Below are 20,407 nucleotides of genomic sequence, written 5' to 3'. Positions count from 1 at the left end.
TGAGAGTGAACCGTGCATTGTGCCAATGGAGGCCTTTCAGAGCCATCAGATTTCAACTAAAATATCATCATATGTGTTCTGAAGATGAACGGAGGTCTTACGAGTGTCGAATGACATGAGGGTGAGTAATTAATGACAGAATTTTCATTTTTGGGTGAACTAACCCTTTAAGAATGAGAACGAGATCGGATAGGAATCGATTAAAATTGAGAAATAAATTTTTTTACCCAGCCCTACAGAACACTACAATTATTTCTAATTTACTAGAATACACTGAAATGGCTTTCGGTCCCGACTCATTTTTGCATCCGTCTTTTGCACAGCTTTTTATTTTATTTCTGCACGGCCGCGACATAAGAACGGCATGGCCGATTGGCTGTGCACACATCCAGCTTAGAACAAACACTGCCAGAAAGTGTCTGGAATGACAACTTCTTCATAAACACTAATGGCAAGTCGCAAGTTCAACAGCTCTTCTTTAGAACCATGGAATCCATAGTCACTTTTCCGGAATATTTGCTTTGGTAACCAAACAGTTGTTGTGCCCCATTGACTTCCATGGCATTTTTTTGTCCATACTAATGGAAGTCAATAAGGCCCTGGGCCTGTTTGGTTACCCATTTTCTTCTAAATATCATCTTTTGTGTTCAGCGGAAGAAACAAACTCGTACAGGTTTGAAACAACTTGAGGGTGAGTAAATCACAGAATTTAAATTTTTGGGTGAATTATCCCTTTAATCATTGCCTTTCACTTTCTGGTATTCATGCACATTTGATGAAACAGCATTTAGCATACAGGATAATATAACTTCATATTTGACAGAACAGATGCTGTTGTCAGATCTTAACCAGTCTTGGACCCAGAACACTCCCGTATCACTCACCATGCTGTAGAACTGCATCTCTCTGGGTCCTCTTGGAGGAGGCTGCAGCTGTTTCAGGACCGTACCGTCAGGATGTTGCAAGATACCTGTGATTGAAAAACAGCTCAATCATTACCGTTATGACCACAGTGCACAGGCCATACCAATAAGCACACTAACAGTTTTTTGAAATGCACATTTGTTCATGCAGAGTTGCTTAAGTGAAAAACTGCAAAAGCCCTTTTGAAGCTCATAGGATAGGAAATGACAGTAGTGTGCATAAATGACATCACAGCCTGTCCTATATGCTGCTGAGAACTAGGTTGACAGGGCTTAGAGATTACGGTCATAGATGATGAAGCTCTGGATTTAGGTCAGGCTCCCCCTCATTAAAAATAGCTATTTTAAAAGCCATTCACATCAATGGTAAACAACAGCAAACATGACAAGATTAAATTACTGACGTCAAACGTGATCAGCCAGGGGCAATTTGCTACCAACACCTGTTTTCAAGTGAATACTATACGTCTCTTTTATGCAAAGCGATTTGTGATATACAGTAAATCTAATGTATACGTTCACATGCTATTGGTTTCACTCTAAATAAAGTAATAAATTACAGGTTGATTGGGACAGCTTTTCCCAGTCATTTTAATGCCAAAAGTGTCCCAACCTGAATTCACCATATATAATGTATAAAATAAAAAAGATTTTTATTTTTTGCATTGTAACAATAATTGTATTACAATTTAGCACATTTCCCCCTTATTCTCAACTCTGCAATGCATTTGGATGGTTTAAATGATCAGTTTTTCAATTTTATAATCTTGAATGATTATTCTCATTCATAAAAATGTAAAACTATACATTATGGAAAAGCGTTTATTAGGACTGAATTAAGTAAATAATACAGCAAAATATAGTGGTATATAAAAATATAGCGATTAAAAAAAAAAAACTGTCCGCGCACTGATTTAAAAAAATAAAATAAAAAATAAGCATACATCACTGCAATGTATTAGATAATTTGTAGAAAAACTAAATTGCATTATGGTAACATGCTTAATTGTTATTTAAAATAATGTAGTAAGTAATTTAATTTAGAAAGTAATTTCTGTAATAAAATATTATTTTATAAAATAGATCATTGTGAGCATATTGCATTCAGTATTTTAATGAAAATTAAGCATGTTACTGTAATGCAAAAAAAGTACATATATATAGCTATATATACACATATATATATATATATATATATATATATATATATATATATATAAATAAATAATAATGCACCAATAATGCATATATATATATATATATATATATATATATATATATATATATATATATATATATATATATATATATATATATATATATATATATATATAAATAAATAATAATGCACCAATTAAACCCACAATGCCATACTTTCAGGCAAGTGTCAACAATATATCCAAAGATGTTGTTTTTTAACCGAAACTGTGTTCTCAGGACAATATTATTTTTCATAAATTCACATCATATTCAAATTGGCATTTTTAAAAAAATATTAATTCTGTAGTTTCGTCAGAAAAAGCATATTTGAAAATATTATTAATAGGAGACCAGGGCTAGTTGTCACATAGGCTGTATGTCAGTAACTATGAGATTATGCATGTCAATAACTATAATCCACTACCATATTCCTCATTTTAGCCTAACATATCATTGTATACCTCTATCTGTAAAATTCTGTTTAAAGTAATAGCCATCTGTATATTATATTATATTCATAGTACATATCCACCTGTAAATTCTGTTTATAGTAATAACCATCTGTATATTATTCACTGTACATATTCACCTGTAAATTCTGTTTATAGTAATAACCATCTTTCTATTTATAGATATATTTATATATATTCAGTACATATCCATGTCCTACACTTATGCAAACGTTGTATATCCTGCACTTGCTGCTATTGCACTTCTGGTTAGACCTAAACTGCATTTCGTTGCCTTGTACTTGTGTAATGACAATAAAGTTGAATCTAATCTAATCTAATAAGTCAAATGTCTGCATATAGCCTACACAAAATATTGCTTTCCCCCCAAAAAGTCTCTTTGTTTTTGTAATATATGAATAACTGTTAAGCGAATTAAAGCACAAATGAAACCCACAATGCCATACAATGATGTCAAGGGTCAACAATATAATCAAAAGTAGTTTTTTCAAGATTATTTTTCATAAATTCACATCATATTCAAATTGGCAATACTGTTTAATTTGGGAATTTTAAATATTTTTGTTGATACATTTTAAATTATACATAATATTTAATGTTACATGTATAGATTTGTTATGATTTTGTGCCTCAAGTATTGTACTGTTTAATATTTACAGCTAAGCATATAATGACAAGTTCCCATTGTGACAACTTACCCCATATAGTGACAGCATGTTGTCACAAAAGGTCAACTGTATCTTGTTTCCTGGGTAATAAAGGTAATATTTGTTCAACATCTTTATACAAATAATACTTTTAAGGTACGTGCATATAGTACAGAAACTGACCCTGGAAACATTGACTGGAGAAAAAACTGTGACAACTAGCTCCGGTCTCCAGTGCACAATATCAGAGCAATTTCAAATAACAGAATGAAGCTCCAAAACAAAAGGAATTACATCAAATGTGTACTGACCCACTTTATCAACGCCATACTTGTGTCCGGCCACCTGATGAGAGAGCGGCACGCAGCCGTTCAGGTGAGCACTCTGCGCGCCCTCCGGTAACGTTAAACACGAGCCGCGGGTCATTAACGGTCGCGCGAGCTCCAGCCTCCCCAGCGCCACAGAAGAGTCCATTATGATGCTGAGACCGAAGACTTCGCTGCAATGGCTCTTTATTTCTCTAAACAACTGTCTACACACAAAATCTCATATTGATCGTAGACCCTCGACGCGTCATCCTGATGTGTGTGACAGATCGCGTGCCATCAGTCACGGCGCCCACCCTCGCAACCATATAACGAGCTTTTCACCTGGGCCACATCCCACTTCCTGACTTCAGAGATGTTTACACTCCTCCCTCGGTAATTGGTACGAGATGGTAGATACGGAACGAGCAGGGTACACAGATCGACACGATATTCCGGCGGAGTTAGTCATATCGCACGGGAACTCGCAGTTCTGCGAAAGCTTCGCTGTTTGTTTCCGCCCCGCACAAGCTGACGCGCGTCCCCGAGAGACACGCTGTGGGTGATGTCACCACGCACAGGGAGCTGAAGCGTCACAGAAGAATACGTCGAGACCTTTTCTCTTATTTTTTGTTAAACGTCCACACTCGGTACATTTTCGGGAATATGATAATATTAGAAAGATAACGTGAAGCCTAACATGGAAAATTTGTCTAAAAACGGCGAATGGCTGGCTCGCCTTAATTGTAAATACTTCCGGGTAGAAAAAAAACCCTGTAATCATCGGCGAAGATAAAAGTCTGTTTATGCTACTGGATGTTCAGTTATTGTGAGACTGAGAAAGTTGATAAAAACTAACTGTACTAAACAAACATCGAGATGGAAAATATTTTACATAACGATAAGATTTATGTTCTCACAGTACTTGTTCTCACAGTACTGGGCAATTAGGAAAATCCCTCATGCATAATTTGTTAAATCCTACTGGGAAAATTGTTGTAATTACGGATAAATGAGGACCTGTTTACAAACATCAGCTAAATTTATAGCTAAATATTATGTGAATACATATGGGGATATATAAATTAGCCACTAATTACGTTTTTTTTTTTTATTGTTAAGGGGCTTTAATAGACAGAAAATGTTCCAGAAAGCAACAAAATAAATATTTTTTTTTAGGAAGGAATAATTAAATAACACTGTCTTTCGGATGGATATGTAATATGCCAGATACATTTTGAAATGAGAGACATTGGATTTAGTTGAGGCCACTTCAAATAGTATTCCGGCAAATGAAAGACTACGGTGTACAAATACGAGCAAACACAAATGAATATCAGAAACACAGATGCACGCTTTTAAACAAATTTTAATGCAAAATAAAAAAGAAAAAATAGATCCAGTATAGTTGCTCTTAACTATACAATAAAAATATCTAAAAGAAAATGTAATCAACTGAATGAGAGATACAATAAAACTGTTTTCAATTTCTTATTTGCCCTTTTGTAGGGTAACTGCAGTTGTATAACATCATGCCAATCTTAAATAGGATTTATGAAACAAGAAAACAAAGTGCCCAACACCACTGCGGGGGATGACCAAATGCACAAAAACAATAAAAAGCTTAATGTCTTTTTGTGCGATGCACAGTCCCCTTCAAAATACTAGTTAAGCTATTATTATTGGTCATTTCAGATGGTAAATGTTAACAGTACAATTTGTTTAATAATATAACCTAATCTTACTTTTAGATGCTAGAATTTACAGTGATTTGTGACTTAAAAAAATTTCCATTAAGTCTTCACATTGCATACTTCTGGGTCCATTCTCTCGCTAGTCTGTTGTACCTGGTTCAAAAGAAGAGAGAAAAAGAAGTTCATAAACAGTCTAGTTTGTCTAACCTGACATCACAATCTAATGCAACAAGTATGGCCCGAATTTACTCGCCCTCATAATGTTCCAAACCAGTTTGAGGTTTCTTCTTTGGAACACAAAAGGCGAATTCCTGAAGAAAAACTTGGCTAATCTTATCAATATAATGAAAGCGAAAGTACTATAGGTGTCAATGGACTAAATTAAACTCTTCTGAAGTCACATGAAAGCTTTATGTAGGAACAAACCAAAATTAAACTAACAAATTAATGTTCAGTAAAAATCTTGATATGCATCCAAGTGACAGCCAAGTGGTAAAAGGCTCATTCACTTCATTGGATCTTTTCAATGAATAAAATGATCTAGTTCACAAAACCGGTCTGAATTCATTCATGAATCGGACTGCTCTGGTTCTCCAGCTTACTGACTCAACTGGAGCTTCTCATTTGTTTGCTCCTCCAGCCTGTAACCTGGAAATTGATCGGCGTCAGCCATCTTGAAGGACGTCTCAATTCTCTAACTCCACCATGAGGACCGGGGAGTGAGGAAGCTTCCAGAGGCAGGAGCAAGGATACACAAGTGTATCCTATGCGGAAGTGTTTCTAATCAAAAAACCTGCCATACATATAGTCTACCCCCTTCACAATGGTCACTTTTTAATTCACATTTTACCTTTGAAGTTTAAACAAACCATACATTTCACATACACTCAAAAACAAAGTGGCCAGAATTTAAGATATGCATTTGAAATGCATCTAAAATTTCCACCCATTTTGGATTACGGTTTTAAACTAATTAACTTAATTTATCATTCATACAATAAATGAAACAAATAGGTACGTTTTCTGTAATCGTACTAATAAACTGAATGGGTTTAAATACAAAATAACCAGATTTATTTATCATCACCCTCATTGGTTCCCGCCCCCAAAACACAATGCAAGAGTGGATGTCTCTTTATCACATCTGACGTGAAGCAAAATAATGCTTTGCGAAAAAGAAAGTGCAGATGATGAACGAACAACAAGGTAGAGCAAAAAAATAACACTGTACAGAGAAAGAGTTTGTTGCTATTTTTGCCAGCAGCACATCAGCTCCAGGCAAACAATAGCCCCTTTCACACAGAACGTTGATCCCGGAAAATTGCCATAAAATTGCCAGAGTGCCTTCTGTGTGAACGCAAACACGTCCTGGGATTGATCCCGGAATGGAGACCTAGTAACTCTTCCAGGATCAGTCCAAGAACGCGCCCTTTGTGAACAAAAGCGTAATCAATGCCGTAAGGGGTGTGTCGTAGTGATGACGCTGAAGCGGAGATCGTTCAACAGGTAGTGGAACTGTACACGATGAGCTACTTTATGATCGAATCAGAAAAAAAAATGCACAAGAGAGAAATCACAGATCATAAGCAAACTTAAGATGCAGCTGGGACATTACATGTCACATCGATGTCACTTGTCTTTACGGGATGTGTGTGAACGCACGCACAGATTCCGGAAAACCAGTGGCAGTGTGAATGAACCAAAATCTGTGTGAAAGGGGATAATGACACTCAAAACTGTCCTTTTATTATAGCTAACATTAATACAACAGCATATCTTGGTTCTGTGAAACGCAGCAAAACCAATATTGCTAATGTATGGAGCAGAGACCGAGCAACCTCGGCTTCCCGCTTGGGTCTCTCCGGCAATATTAACGAGTCCTAAACCTCTTGCCTGATCATAATCCTTCTTTTATAAAGTTATATTCCCCTGACCTTTTCTCTTTTGTAATGTCGCTTTCTTTCTACAGTCTTTCTTCAAATCTTTCTCTAGATCATTCTCTCTCCTCCCCCATTATGAGTGGACACGCTGATTGGCCACAGGTGTATTGTGGTCCCTGGTCCGAATCACTTTCAACAACGCTTGAAATCGCTTATTACACCTTTAATAAACTATGCCTATGACGTGTTTTTTTGAGAACAGAAATCTTACAAGTTCCATTTATCTATGACTAACAAATATGCATCACATTAAGTTGATTAATTTATGTTAACTTAAAACGGTGTAATTCGCAATTTAGGCCCAAATATTTTAAAGGGTTAGTTCATCCAAAAATGAAAATTAGCCCATGATTTACTCACCCTCAAGTCATCCTAGGTGTACATGACATTATTCTTTCAGACAAATAAAATCGGAGTTATATTAAAAATGTCCTGACTAATCCAAGCTTTATAATGGCAGTGAATGGTTGCCTCGTTTATGAAGTCCATAAAAGTGCATCTATCCATCATATAACTGCTCCACACAGCTCCGGGGAGTTAATAAAGGCCTTCTGAAGCGAAGTGGTGCGTTTGAGTAAGAAAAATATCTATATTTAAAACTTTATAGACTAAAATAACTAGCTTCCAGCAGAAAGCCGGACGCAATTTGACTCATGGCAAAAGAGTAACACCTGATGCAGTGTACAAAAGCATCCAAGCTTTACGCCTCTTGCGGATAGGGCTGGGCAACAAACTCAAGCCCCTTTTCTCTTATATCGAAATCCTCTGCCATTTCTCTTTTATAAGTCTTATTTTAGACTTCTAATTCATGACCAGTGTTTTGTTTTATCCTATTTTATTGCTCTATCCTCTGCGCTTCTACGTTCGTCAATACGTATGCGTCAAGGGTTAATTAATTTACGCTGTAAATCGTTGCGTACGGCAATCCTCTGGAAGTTAGTTATTTTAGTCTATAAAGTTTTAAATATGTTATATTTAAATAGTTATAAACGAGACATCCATTCACTGCCATTATAAAGCTTGGATTAGCCAGGACTTTTTTAATATAACTCCGATTTTACTCATCTGAAAGAAGAATGAGATATACACCGGTGTGTGAATGAGTGTGTGAATGGGTGAATGTGAGGCAAAATGTAAAGCGCTTTGGATGGCCGTAGGTCTGTTAAAAGCGCTATATAAATGCAGTCCATTTACCATTTTACCTAGGATGACTTGAGGGTGAGTAAGTCATGGGCTAATTTTCACTTTTGGGTGAACTAACCCTTTAAGCGTATTTCAACAAGGCATCTTGCTTCATTAATAATTATTGTGAATTTCTTAAATAACCAAACCTCAACAACAGTTGAATGATCAAAAATATTCCAATATACAAATAAGTTATTCTCCAATTTTCCTCCATCCTCATTTTCAATCTTTGCATCCTTTCCTCACATCCTAGTCGGAAGGAGCTTGGACACGAGGAAAGAAAATGAAGATGCACAATTTAAAGGGTTAGTTCACCCAAAAATGAAAATTCTGTCATTAATTACTTACCCTCATGTCGTTCGACACCCGTAAGACCTCCGTTCATCTTCGGAACACAAATGAAGACATTTTAGTTGAAATCTGATGGCTCTGAAAGGCCTCCATTGGCACAATGCACGGTACACTCTCAAGACCCTTAAAAGGTACTAAAGACGTCGTTACAAAGTCCATCTCACTACAGTGGTTCTAAAATAACTTTATGGAGTGCCGAGAATAGTTTTTGTGCGCAAAAAAACCCTAAATAACGACTTATATAGTGATGATGATTTCAAAACACGGCATCATGAAGCTTCGAAGCGTTATGAATCAGTGAGTCGATTCAGCAGTTTGGATCGACAAATTTCAGCAGTTTGGCGGTTTGACACAAATCATGATTCGACTCACTGATTCATAACGCTTCGAAGCTTCATGATGCCGTGTTTTGAAATCGTCATCACTATACAAGTCGTTATTTAGGGTTTTTTTGCGCACAAAAACTATTCTCGTCACTCCATAAAGTTATTGTAGAACCACTGTAGTGAGATGGACTTTGTAACGACGTCTTTAGTATCTTTTAAGGGTCTTGAGAGTGTACCGTGCATTGTGCCAATGGAGGCCTTTCAGAGCCATCAGATTTCAACTAAAATATCTTCATTTGTGTTCTGAAGATGAACGGAGGTCTTACGGGTGTTGAACGACATGAGGGTAAGTAATTAATGACAGAATTTTCATTTTTGGGTGAACTAACCCTTTAAGAAATGAGAAGCGCCTAATGATCCGAACGCACTGGAAGAGAATATTATCAGTGAATAACAGCTTCAATTATAGTCATTCACACAAAACTTTTGTATGACTTCAGAAGACCTGAAATATAGCACCAAATCACTCGCAGCACTTGACACGGTGCGTTTGGGTCCATTTGATGCTCGTCTTGCATGCGGAAGAGCAACCAGCACCGTATTCAAATTGTCTTCGTGTTCCAAAGAAGAAGGTCATATGGGTTTGGAAAAGCATGAGGGGAATAAATGAAAACTATATACTTACTTTTCTTTGTCTGATTTGTAGATGTGTGCTATGTCTGGGACTAAGGGGTCATCAGGATTTGGATCACAAAGCAAAGAACATATGGACAAAAGAACTGAAAAAGAGTTGAAAACAATTATCAAAATAATTATGGGAATAACAAATTCTGTATTTCAACTAATAAGCACTAAACAATCGAGGTCCACACAAGTACCTTTTGAAACTGTTAGTGCTGGAGACCACTGCGACCTCAGGATGTCCAGGCAAATACTTCCATTACTGTTAATGTTGGGATGGTAGATTTTCGTTGTAAACGCTACCTGTTAAATTGAGTTGGGTGTCAAAATGCCATTGTGAAACAACACGGCAATTAAATGGAGGTGGGGTGTAACTTCACTACCTTTGGTGGCTTGAAGGGATAGTCTGTTGGAAAGTGAATTGTGAGAAAGAAGACCCCTCCTTGGTATGGGCTGTCACTCTACAAATTGAAGGAAATGAAAAAAAAAGACATACTGTAGATGACAAAAATATGGCAAAAATGCAGACAAATATGCACTCTGAGAAGCATTGTGCAACAACCTTATTTGTAAGATAACACCGTGTCTACACCGAGCGCGAGTGGAGCGGCACGACGCAACAAAAGACAATAGAACCCATTATAATCAGTGATGCTGTCTACATTATAATCAGTCTACCCAGTGTTCGAAGTGGGGCGGTACTCACCGGTACGCAGTACCGGCACTTCTACATTTTACTCTTAAGCGCTTTTATAACAGATCAATTGTATGTGCAATATGACTGTGACTGAAGCCCATTTGTTTAATTGACCTATCGATAAGCCCCTCCCCTCAAACGCAGATGAGCCAATAGCAGTTGAGTATCAGTTGCACGGCAACCGGAACTCGGACAACTTTAGGTTTGAGCGCCACAGAGAAACACTGGAAAATCCGAAGCTCTCATCGGTTTAATAGTATTTATGCTACAAAAATGGTAAAAAGATGTGCCTGGGTACTGTAACACTGATTCCAGGTATCCTGAAAGGATTTTATGGTTGTTATACTCTCATTAAGTTACGATTAAAGTTAGCGAGTCCCTGCTAACATACAAACCGAAATAACTAACTGTTCTCACGTCATGTAACGTTAACAGTGTCGGTCAAAAACACATAAACGAAGGTCTACATGTCACTGATTTTATTGTGATTTATCGTCTAATTTGTTTTTGTATATATATATTATTTTTTTAGTTTAGATATGTTTAAGGTCTGCATTATCTGTCTTACTAAGGAGGGACTCCTATTTTGATGGGTATTATAGTCTACGGGTAGTGAAAGGGAGAGCTAACGTTAGCAGTTTATCAGAGTGGTTTTGCAGATACAAAGTTTACAGTTTATTAGCACCCCCGAAAAGGCATGTCTGTAAAGTCTGTATTTGTTTGTTTACTGTGAGTGTTTTTGTATAATTTGCTGTGTATGTTAACGATAAAATGCTGTGAAAAACGATGTAATAAACTTCATAAACCATCAGTAAAGTTTGGTCATCAATCGGAGGGGGTACGCTACATTCTGTGTCCAAAACATTTTGGGATAAGGGTTTCACACTGACAGCTGTCATTGTAAGACAGTTAGCAACTCCGTTTGACTCTGTTTGTCCGAGTTAGCAACAGTAACTAAGGGGGGCGGGGCTTACCTATAGGTCAATTAAGTGGCGTGCGAATCACTGTAGGTGCGTTAACCAGCGGGCTTCAAAAGTGTTAGGATTTGCACGAACCATTCCTTTGCGACGCTGATGATAAAATGTGCAACCCATTTGAATTCTATTGAGAATGTCGAACACAATCTAAAACAGCCACTCAAATGACTGATGAAAAAAGGGGAAAACATCATCCTGCAAGCTTTTTAAACTCATGATGACCACATTTACTAGAATTTATCATGTTCTATTGTGGTAAATTTGGAATAGTTGTAGAATTTATAATAGATGATCAGTTAAGGGAATTGATTTTTCACTAAAGATGTACATTACACCTGTGGAATGTTGTAGCTATAGTTTCTAACCGTTTTGCTATTTTTCATAACAAATGCTATAGATTAAAAAAAAGAAAGAAAAAAGTTAACATTGGCTTGCATGGTAATGCGGAGCCGGCAATGGTCTTGCTTTGTAAATAAACCCTTATTGTAACAAATGCTACAGTTAAACAATTACAAGAACTATGTGTTTGTTTTAAGGCTGAGTACAAGTTTGAAAGAGCTTTAAAATATAGACCTTCGTGAATTATTGACTAAACAACCACCCCATAACCACAATGTGGTGTAAGAGCGGGCACGGCAACTTTTAGCTTCCGGTGTCAGCCACTTATTTATTTGGCAGCACAAAAACAGTTTATTATGCGGTTTTATAATGCAAAGTGGTAATTGTTATGAAACTATTAACATTAGCCGTGTTTCCACTTTCAAAGTGCGCGTGCTAGTGCGTGCCAGGGCGAGTTGCATTTACACTGTCACTTCTGGTGCTTGATCGGGCCTCGCCGGGGGCAACGACCAGGGTTTTTTGGCACGCCGAATACCTTGGTCCAAAGTGGGCCAGCTCGGGCTTGAGGAGTGTTTACGAACAAAGGCGGAGTTGTAGTCTGGAGACGGCAGTGCCGCAGACGATTTCATATACCAGGTAACATCAGCATTACAGACTTTTATGTGGATGTGGATTCTGATCACCGTATAAAGCAGAAATATTTATATGCAATGCGTGCTAACCATTACTATAGTAAACATGGTAAATATGGCCGCTTGAAGAAATCAGACAAATCGTATAGGCGATCATAATCATGTATTTATTTTATCTGTCAGTATGTCTCGTCTCTTTACACCGGACTGTCTGATATCTAGAGATGCTCCGATCAGCATTTTTGGGGCTGATCACCAAGTTCATGATCTGCCGATTGCCGATCACAGAATGGCAGGGGAATGGCAATCTTTTACCAATAATCTTGCAGAGTTTGCACCATTTGTAGAAATGAAACTCTAGAGTCAAGATCTTGAAGAACCACCAAGTGTTTATTTTAGAAAATGAGATAACTTAAGGCTACTGTAGGCCATCTTTCCCAAATAAATGTATGTAATAAATGTATATAATTATCTCACCTAAATATTTGATCATGCAGTGCATTTTTGTTTTTAAAAACAATTTTTCAGGTAGGTCTAACATTAGTATTGAGGTAAGAAATACTAAAGACATTTAATAATAAATCAAATGTAAATTAATATTGTTCTTCCCTGAATAAAATAAATTAGATTAATCCTTACACTTAAGGTTGCAAAAGTTAGTCATTCAAGAGCAGTGAGTGTCATAAAGGTTCATCAAACAACACAAGACAAAGAGAAACTCAGAGACAGCAGCAGTTTATTCGACAGCTGTCGCTTTAAGAGCGAACACGGTTACTGTGCGTTCACACCGCCGCCGGCGAGAGCGTCAAAGTGGCCGGAAGTCATTCATTCTCAATGGGAGCCCGGCGGCAAGCTCCGGCGAGAGCGGCGCGTCTTGGACGATTTGGGCGTCGAGGAGAGTTGGGATCAGGTCAACTTTATGGTAATGAGCTACGACGCGCTTCGGCGGCAGCCGGCGGCAACCAATGGGAATGTAGAAGTGCTCCGCTTGAGATGATTCTAGAGAACGCAGCGCTGTAAACTTTGGTTCCGACCACATTAGTTCCCAAGCAAAATAGAGAGAGGTTGATCACTGCTGGTGCGGCGGGTTTGATAAGAAGATGTGCAACATTATTTATACACCACACAAATGGCTTTTAATTGGTTTATTTCGTTAGCAAACATGTAACTATATTTGTTAAGTTCTTTCCATCGATCTGCTTTTTTTAACTTTCACATTTAAATGATTTCATGAGGTTATATTATACGGTTATACCCTACTTGTGGTCAGTCAGCACAAACGCCGATCAACATGATTGTTTGCTTTGCAGCCCCTTTAAATGCTGTTTCAAAAAAGACCAAGCATTCGATCTACGTCAGAGCGGCAGCGCGTCCACGAATCTTCTACAGCGTCGATGGCAGGGCGGCCAGAGCGAAGTTTGACGCTCTCGCCGGCGGCGGTGTGAACGCACAGTTACATGCAGTTGCACAAACGTTCACTCACGAGTCACGACGGGGTTTACGTGCATACTCGTCAAGACGGTCATTTAGTACATACATTTGTGTGTATCTGACCATTTCAGCGCAATTTGTACTCGCAAGCTTTTTGTGAGATGGCCTGTGTGTGTGTGTGTGTGTCTCTCCAGACCGTGCGCGCGAGTGCGGTTTGAACACTGGCAAGACTTAAAAATAAATGCAAATGATAAACTTTAGTGACGATGCGACACTGCCTCGATTGTGCAAAGTGGCAAATCCTGTGTCAACTGTGCAGCTCGATTTTAGTGCAGATGCGATGCGCTGATGTGAAGCCATTTGAGCATTTTGAAAGGGAGAGAGAGAGCGCGCGCACGCACGCGGTGATTCACGCGCGCTGTTTGTGAACTTGCGTCCAACAGAAAGTTTTCAAATGCCTGCGTAAGTTATTTAATATAGAAATATGAATTGTACCTCACCTTCAGCGTTATAATTATTTTACCCGCTCTGGAAAGAGAATGAGACGGTGTCGCTGCATATCATGACCTAGCTCTCACGGCAGGTGCGGGTATTATGTGTCGTCAGCTCCGATCGGTTCATGAGATCGGCCTTTTTGGAGACCGCCGATCAATCATCCCAAAGCGATTATCGACCGATCGATCGGAGCACCCCTACTATCAATATTTATCTCCACATACGTCATAAAATAAAGCAACTCTGGTTTATCAGGAGCTTCCTCTGTTTCTCTGACTGAAAACATAGACTAACTGTATTAGGACTGTCACTGGAGAGTGCTAAAGCTCCTCAGGTCGTGTTTTTGGTGGAAAATTTGTAGAAATTATCGTTCTTTCAAAATGTGATGTAAACATACTGTCCTGTGACTACTAAAGAAACAGACGCGACTTAAGTATGTGTCCTCTTCGAATTGTAAAATAATGGTAAATGCCACTATTTCTGTGGGACTAAATTAATTAATTATGATCAATGTATCACTTATTATTGTAAAACCTCGACGCTTGGGTTTTACATTTTTAAGTAAACAACAAAAATGACAAAAAAAACACATTTATCATGTTTGTTGTGCTCTCTCTAGTTTCCAGTGATTTCTTTCAGATTAGTTTTCTAATAAAACTTCCATTTGTTGGTGAAATTATGGGTTTGTGCGACGTCATTCCAGAGAGGCGTGTTACAGGCGGTGCGATTATCACAATCGTAAAATGAAATGGTTTAAGACCAAATATTTTACACATTTTTGGTCTACTATGTTTGTTTAATTGTAGTTTGTTTTAGTGATGCACCGATCATGATTTAGCAAATGTATTTGTTGTGTATTTGCTATATTACAGGCAAACTGGCCTGCGGCAACCACTGCATTTTAATCATGATCCAAACAAAAATGCTACACACATGTATCAAAAGCAGTTTTTGTTTTTGATTTGAATTAGATTGTATGTTTTCAAGATTTAAAGCAAAAAAAAAAAGGTATAAACTTTAGATTTGTGAAATTATGCTGCATAAGACAACTCCACAAAACAAATATTAAAAAAGACGGACTAGGTGAAAATGCACATTCACTTTTTGACAGTAGGTGGCACTTATGGAAGAGCAGCGGTTCTTTGGATACCGCTGTACAACAATCAGCGCTGCGCTTATAAACTACTTTTATACAGGGAGGTAAGAGGAAAAGAAAATGGCATCAAAACTTTTCTGATGACAGTCAGTTTACTTCAGAGAGAGATCCATATAAACCCCCACCCCCAATTTAAAATTTATATTTGTCTTGCTGTGTCTGGTATTTGCTATGCTGGCGCATCAGTGTGCTCTTCTTTGTGTCCGTCTTTAGCGTGTCCCTTCTCTTGCCTTTGGGAAATGATTGCAATGCAGTTTGTGTGCATGTTTAGAATAGAGATCGGCCAAAATAAAACTAAAAACCAGCTGGTTTATGGAGTAAAATCCTCCCGGTTCCGTTTTATGGCCGGACGACCGTTGCATCTCTAGTGCTATATTATATACACAGTAGAAACTGGGCATTTGCCAGCCACTGTAGTTCATTGCATTCACTTTAAAATATCACACTCAGCAAGTATTACTGAGCAAAACACACTGCTCAATGCTAATGAAGGAGTACTTACAGGTCCCATTATTGTTGCCTGCCAGTGAAACACTACAAAAAAAACAAGAGGATTATTTAAATTTGTCTACTGTGTCAGATATTATGTAAAGCAACCTCATTTAATAGGCCAACAGTGAACGTACAGTCATCACCAACCGGTCCAGCAGAGCACTGAGCAGGAGGATCCCTCTGCAAGTCTTGAAGCTCCTGAAATAGAAGGGGAAAAACTATTGAATAAAATTACATTATCAGTGGGAAAACTAAAAGATTTTTAGTTCATGTATGAAGTCAGTTCATACAGGTGTCCTATCAGAGAAACTGCGTGCGACATTCATCACATTAACCATCAACATGTTCTACCAATGTTTGACAACCATAAAATGGCACACTGTTTTTTGGTTTCATTTTGAACAGAGTATGTTCTAGCACTCAAATACTAACAAACATATTTGGTTGCACTGGCATCCAAATTGGGTTTGAAAAAATGATCACAGGGCCCCAAACTGTATGTATGTATGTATTAGTGCAGGGAACGAATTAATTGCATTTTTTTTCTTTTCTGTAATTAATCTCGATTAATCGCAAGTTTTTAATATTTTAAGTTTTTAATATTTTGATATTGTAATAATTTTAGTTACTCTCCAAATTAATTTAGAAACAATTTAAAGACAGTATATTTTAAATATGTGTTGTAATGGCATCTTTTTATGACTTTACTAATGTCTCCATGAAACATTAATGACGTTACATTACAGTATAACTGAAAGCTCCCAATTTCAACATTTATTAAAAAAACAACTTTTAATTTAAGTGAACTTAAAACAATCTTTACATAAACCCATTATATTTAATGTTATTTTTACCTGTGGCCTTCCCTGTTAGACATATACAAAAATGTAATGGTTATCAAACACCTTTCTTAACTGCATAAATAATAAATGAAATATAGATTATTCATAATTAAAGCTACAATTTTCTCTGTTCCCGTTGTTCTTTGATGAACATTAATGACAGGCATCATCAGTGCTCCTGCCACTTTAAGAACGGCCGCTGACCAACATGCTGTCCCGCGCATCTCATTTCCTCACAACTCTTTAAGTTAATTTAAGATGTTATTTAACTAAATTTAAGACCCCTAATATGAGAATACTCAAAATTATCTGTGTTGTTGTTATTGTTTGTTCAAGAGCGAAAGAGAACTCGATGTGAGCAGGAGACTGACGCGAGTCTGTCTGTGCGTCGAGTGTGTGTGTGTGTGTGTGTGTGTGTGTGTCAGAGTGTCCCTCGATTAGCTGATATGAGACATAGCCACACAGACAGGACAGTGACATACAGCGCGTTCTCTTGTGTCTTGTCGCGCTTGGAAGCATTTACATGAATAGGAGCGAGATCATGTAACGCTAGGCAAAAATGGATATAAAAACGGACGCTGCGTTATTTGCGTTAAATATTTTTAATGCGTTAAGCTGAAAAAATGTAATCGCCCGCGTTAATATATATATATATATATATATATATATATATATATATATATATATATATATATATATATATATATATATATATATATATATATATATATATATATATATATATATATATATATATATATATATATACACACATACATACACACTAGATATACCCTATACGTACTTAATGCATGAATAGTAAGGCATCTAAATTGTCAACATTACCAAGACTTTGCTGAAAAACCTGTTGTATACAATCTCTTACATGCCTTATGCTTTTTGATTGACAGTTCTTACTTTTGTTTTCAAGTAAACGGTATAGTTCTAAATTCTAAAATGCCATTATACACTTCTATCTGCTGTGAAATCTTATTATAAAGTTAACATAAGAATAACTTTTATATTGTTACCATTTCAAGATAAACATTTACTGTACTAAATATAGGTTTACTTAAATATACATGCATGATTTAAAAAAAAAAAATCATATGAATCAAATGCAAGTCAGGTTTTTGAATGAACTGTACATCTCTCAAATCAATTTTGTTTTGCCTCCTCAATAAAAACTACAGTTTTGATCATAAAACTAAGCCTTTATATCATCTTGCTATTATCGTGAGATAGAGAGTGAAAACTGATATTTATATGCATTTTATACAAGTACTCTGTTATACTGTTAAAAATATATATAATTGATTTACATTACAAATCAGAATTTGTACAAAAAAATAATAATTGCACCAAATTGTGTATTTTTTTTTTCTCAGTTTGGGCATCTGAATAAAATATTGGAGCTCCCTATTCGTACTATATCATTATAACATATTTTATGGAACAAAAAGCCTAATACATCAAATATGATACAAACATAAAACACATATGCAAACTATTTGGTAACATTTTATTTTCCAGTGTCTGTGTTACACGTAGTTACTGTAGTAACAACTATGCATTATGCATTTTCAAACATGTAAATAGTTATCAAATATTACCCAGTACTTAAATATATAATTACACTGTAACAAGGTTACACTTTATTTTAAGGTGTCATTGTTCCAGCGTAATTTTATATTTAAGTACTGAGTAATATTAATTAACGACATGTACTTACTATAGGGTTATTGTAGGATTATGGTTTGGTTGAGGGTTAGTTGCATCCAATTATGCATAATTTACTGTTAAATACTATGGTGAGTACATGTAACATATACAAGGACACTGTAAAATAAAGTGTGACCTATTTTGTTTTACATTTTGTCTCAACCAAAGGTTAGGTTTCAATCAATACAGTTCTATGTCAAAAAACTAGATTTTTCTGACTATTATATCCCGTGTCAGGCTTTACAGGGTTACGTTTTAATATAAACAATATGTAGTAATATTTTTGTTTAATTACAACAATACACGATAGAAATTATATAAATAGCAATGGCCCTGAATACCAGCCAATTTGAATAGACATGGATAGATGTTGCTTCTGGCAATGACTTTGGAACTTGGAAGGGTGTTTAACAACACACTGTCGGAGTGAGGGCGATACACATCACGGTGTTGCGAAACAGAAACTGTCAAAATGACAAAGTGATGGCGTCACGCTGGAACTTCAGAGAATCAGGTTGTGTTGCTTTGTGTCAAACAACAAACACAATAGCGCCTACCGACCATATCCAGATAAACTACACCAAATCAATTGTAGCCAAAGTCACTCGAAATGTCACATCAGCTGTGAGGTTTAACAAAGCACACAAAAGTGGCCTGTGAAAGTGGACGAATCCACACAAAGATTGGCCTCGTTTAGTGTGGCTGCTGCCGAGGCTGAAGCAGGTTTGCTGTCTTTGTTCAGCCCTGGGCCTTCTCGAACACGGAGGAAAAGGACACAAAAACCGCTTTATTATTGAATAGATATAACGTTTCAGTTTGTTTTCTCGGTGAGGAGTTCAATAAACCACACGTCTTGATGTAAACAAACGACTCATTTACGCGATTGTTTGATTTTACATGTATAAGTGTATCGTTGCTAGCACATACACACAACACGATGGTTGAATGACAACCTTGACGCGTCACTTTAAGTTCTGGTTTTACCAGTATTACTGAGAATTAGGGAAAACACATATTTATTTACATTACTGCCAGTATATAGTCACAAAACGTCATCATTTGAGCGATGAAACACTGCTAGCTAGCCGTTATATGCTACCTTCGACTTACACCGTCGACATATTAGATATACACATTATTCCGAAACGGTTTGACTTGATACAGACTAGTCGATTTAAACAATAACAAATTAAACAGTGTTAGTTATACAAATGATCATTTTAACCCTGATATTTGACATTAACAGCGCGATCAGGTTAACAAAAACTTGGCTAATGTTTGTCATTTAACGTTCCACACAAAGGTCTTACCTTCTGTATTCTCTTTAATGCCATGCTGCTTTACTGTGTGTACCGCCCCAGATTTACACGATTATATTTTCTGTCCAATATTATTGCTACGAAACAACTCAGCAATACTGTGTTTCCCTGAGTAAAAAACGAATGTGAGCGGCGAGAAAGAGAGACAGCTGTATCGCAGCAAGCTCACGCTTCCGGTGCGGAGCTGATACAAAACAAAATAAAAGTCCGTATGTATTATTGCATCTGCAGAGAAGCTCAAGGAGAAACCGTACTTTATTACAGTATACGGGTGAAACGCTAAAAATGTCAACAAAGCCTTATTTACATGAGTGTAAGCTTTTACAATGTAGCCTGGATGTATAAAGTATGTAAATTACCGATAAAGAGCAACAAAAAATAATAGGAAGGAGTGAAGTAATAGAAAAAGTAAAGGGATAATATTAATAGTAGTAGTAGTAGTAATAATAATAATAATAATTTCACAAAACATTCAAATATGATTAAACATAAACCACTTGTGTAAACTTTTTTGTTATTTTGTTTAATTATATATTGTCTAAAGGTTAAATAAACGTTATTTTAACATTGCGCAACACGGCAC

The 20,407-nt window shown here is 36.7% G+C and overlaps 2 protein-coding genes across 2 annotated transcripts in view; both read right to left on the bottom strand.

Annotated features, from left to right (window-relative positions):
• ipmkb (inositol polyphosphate multikinase b) overlaps positions 1–4,073 on the bottom strand; it is a 41,717-nt gene extending 37,644 nt beyond the window's left edge. The window contains exons 1-2 of the mRNA XM_079845634.1: positions 3,552–4,073; positions 885–970 (exon numbers count right to left, since the gene is read on the bottom strand). Coding sequence (XP_079701760.1) covers positions 885–970; positions 3,552–3,714 — 249 coding nt within the window. The 5' untranslated portion in view covers positions 3,715–4,073. The remainder of the gene's footprint in view (positions 1–884; positions 971–3,551) is intronic.
• An 823-nt stretch (positions 4,074–4,896) lies between these two features.
• Positions 4,897–20,053, bottom strand: ube2d1b (ubiquitin-conjugating enzyme E2D 1b). Its single transcript, XM_079845635.1, has 7 exons — positions 19,816–20,053; positions 16,076–16,139; positions 15,952–15,983; positions 10,106–10,183; positions 9,920–10,025; positions 9,727–9,820; positions 4,897–5,392 (listed from the first exon to the last, which is right to left on the bottom strand). The coding sequence occupies exons 1-7, from the start codon at positions 19,837–19,839 to the stop codon at positions 5,347–5,349; spliced, it is 444 nt and encodes a 147-aa protein (XP_079701761.1). The 5' UTR covers positions 19,840–20,053; the 3' UTR covers positions 4,897–5,346.
• Positions 20,054–20,407: the final 354 nt, after the last annotated feature.

Source organism: Gobio gobio, assembly GCF_949357685.1.
Source record: "Gobio gobio genome assembly, chromosome: 20".
Lineage (NCBI taxonomy): Eukaryota > Metazoa > Chordata > Actinopteri > Cypriniformes > Gobionidae > Gobio > Gobio gobio.
This window is presented reverse-complemented; position numbering and strand designations above follow the sequence as displayed.

Coding starts and splice junctions, on each gene's coding strand:
- ube2d1b (XM_079845635.1), bottom strand. CDS start 19,839: ATGGCATTAAAGAGAATACAGAAG. Junction 15,984..16,075: donor TGGACCGGTTGGTGATGACT/GTACGTTCACTG, acceptor TTTTTTTTGTAG/TGTTTCACTGGCAGGCAACA. Junction 10,184..15,951: donor AGGCAACAATAATGGGACCT/GTAAGTACTCCT, acceptor TTCAATTTGTAG/AGTGACAGCCCATACCAAGG.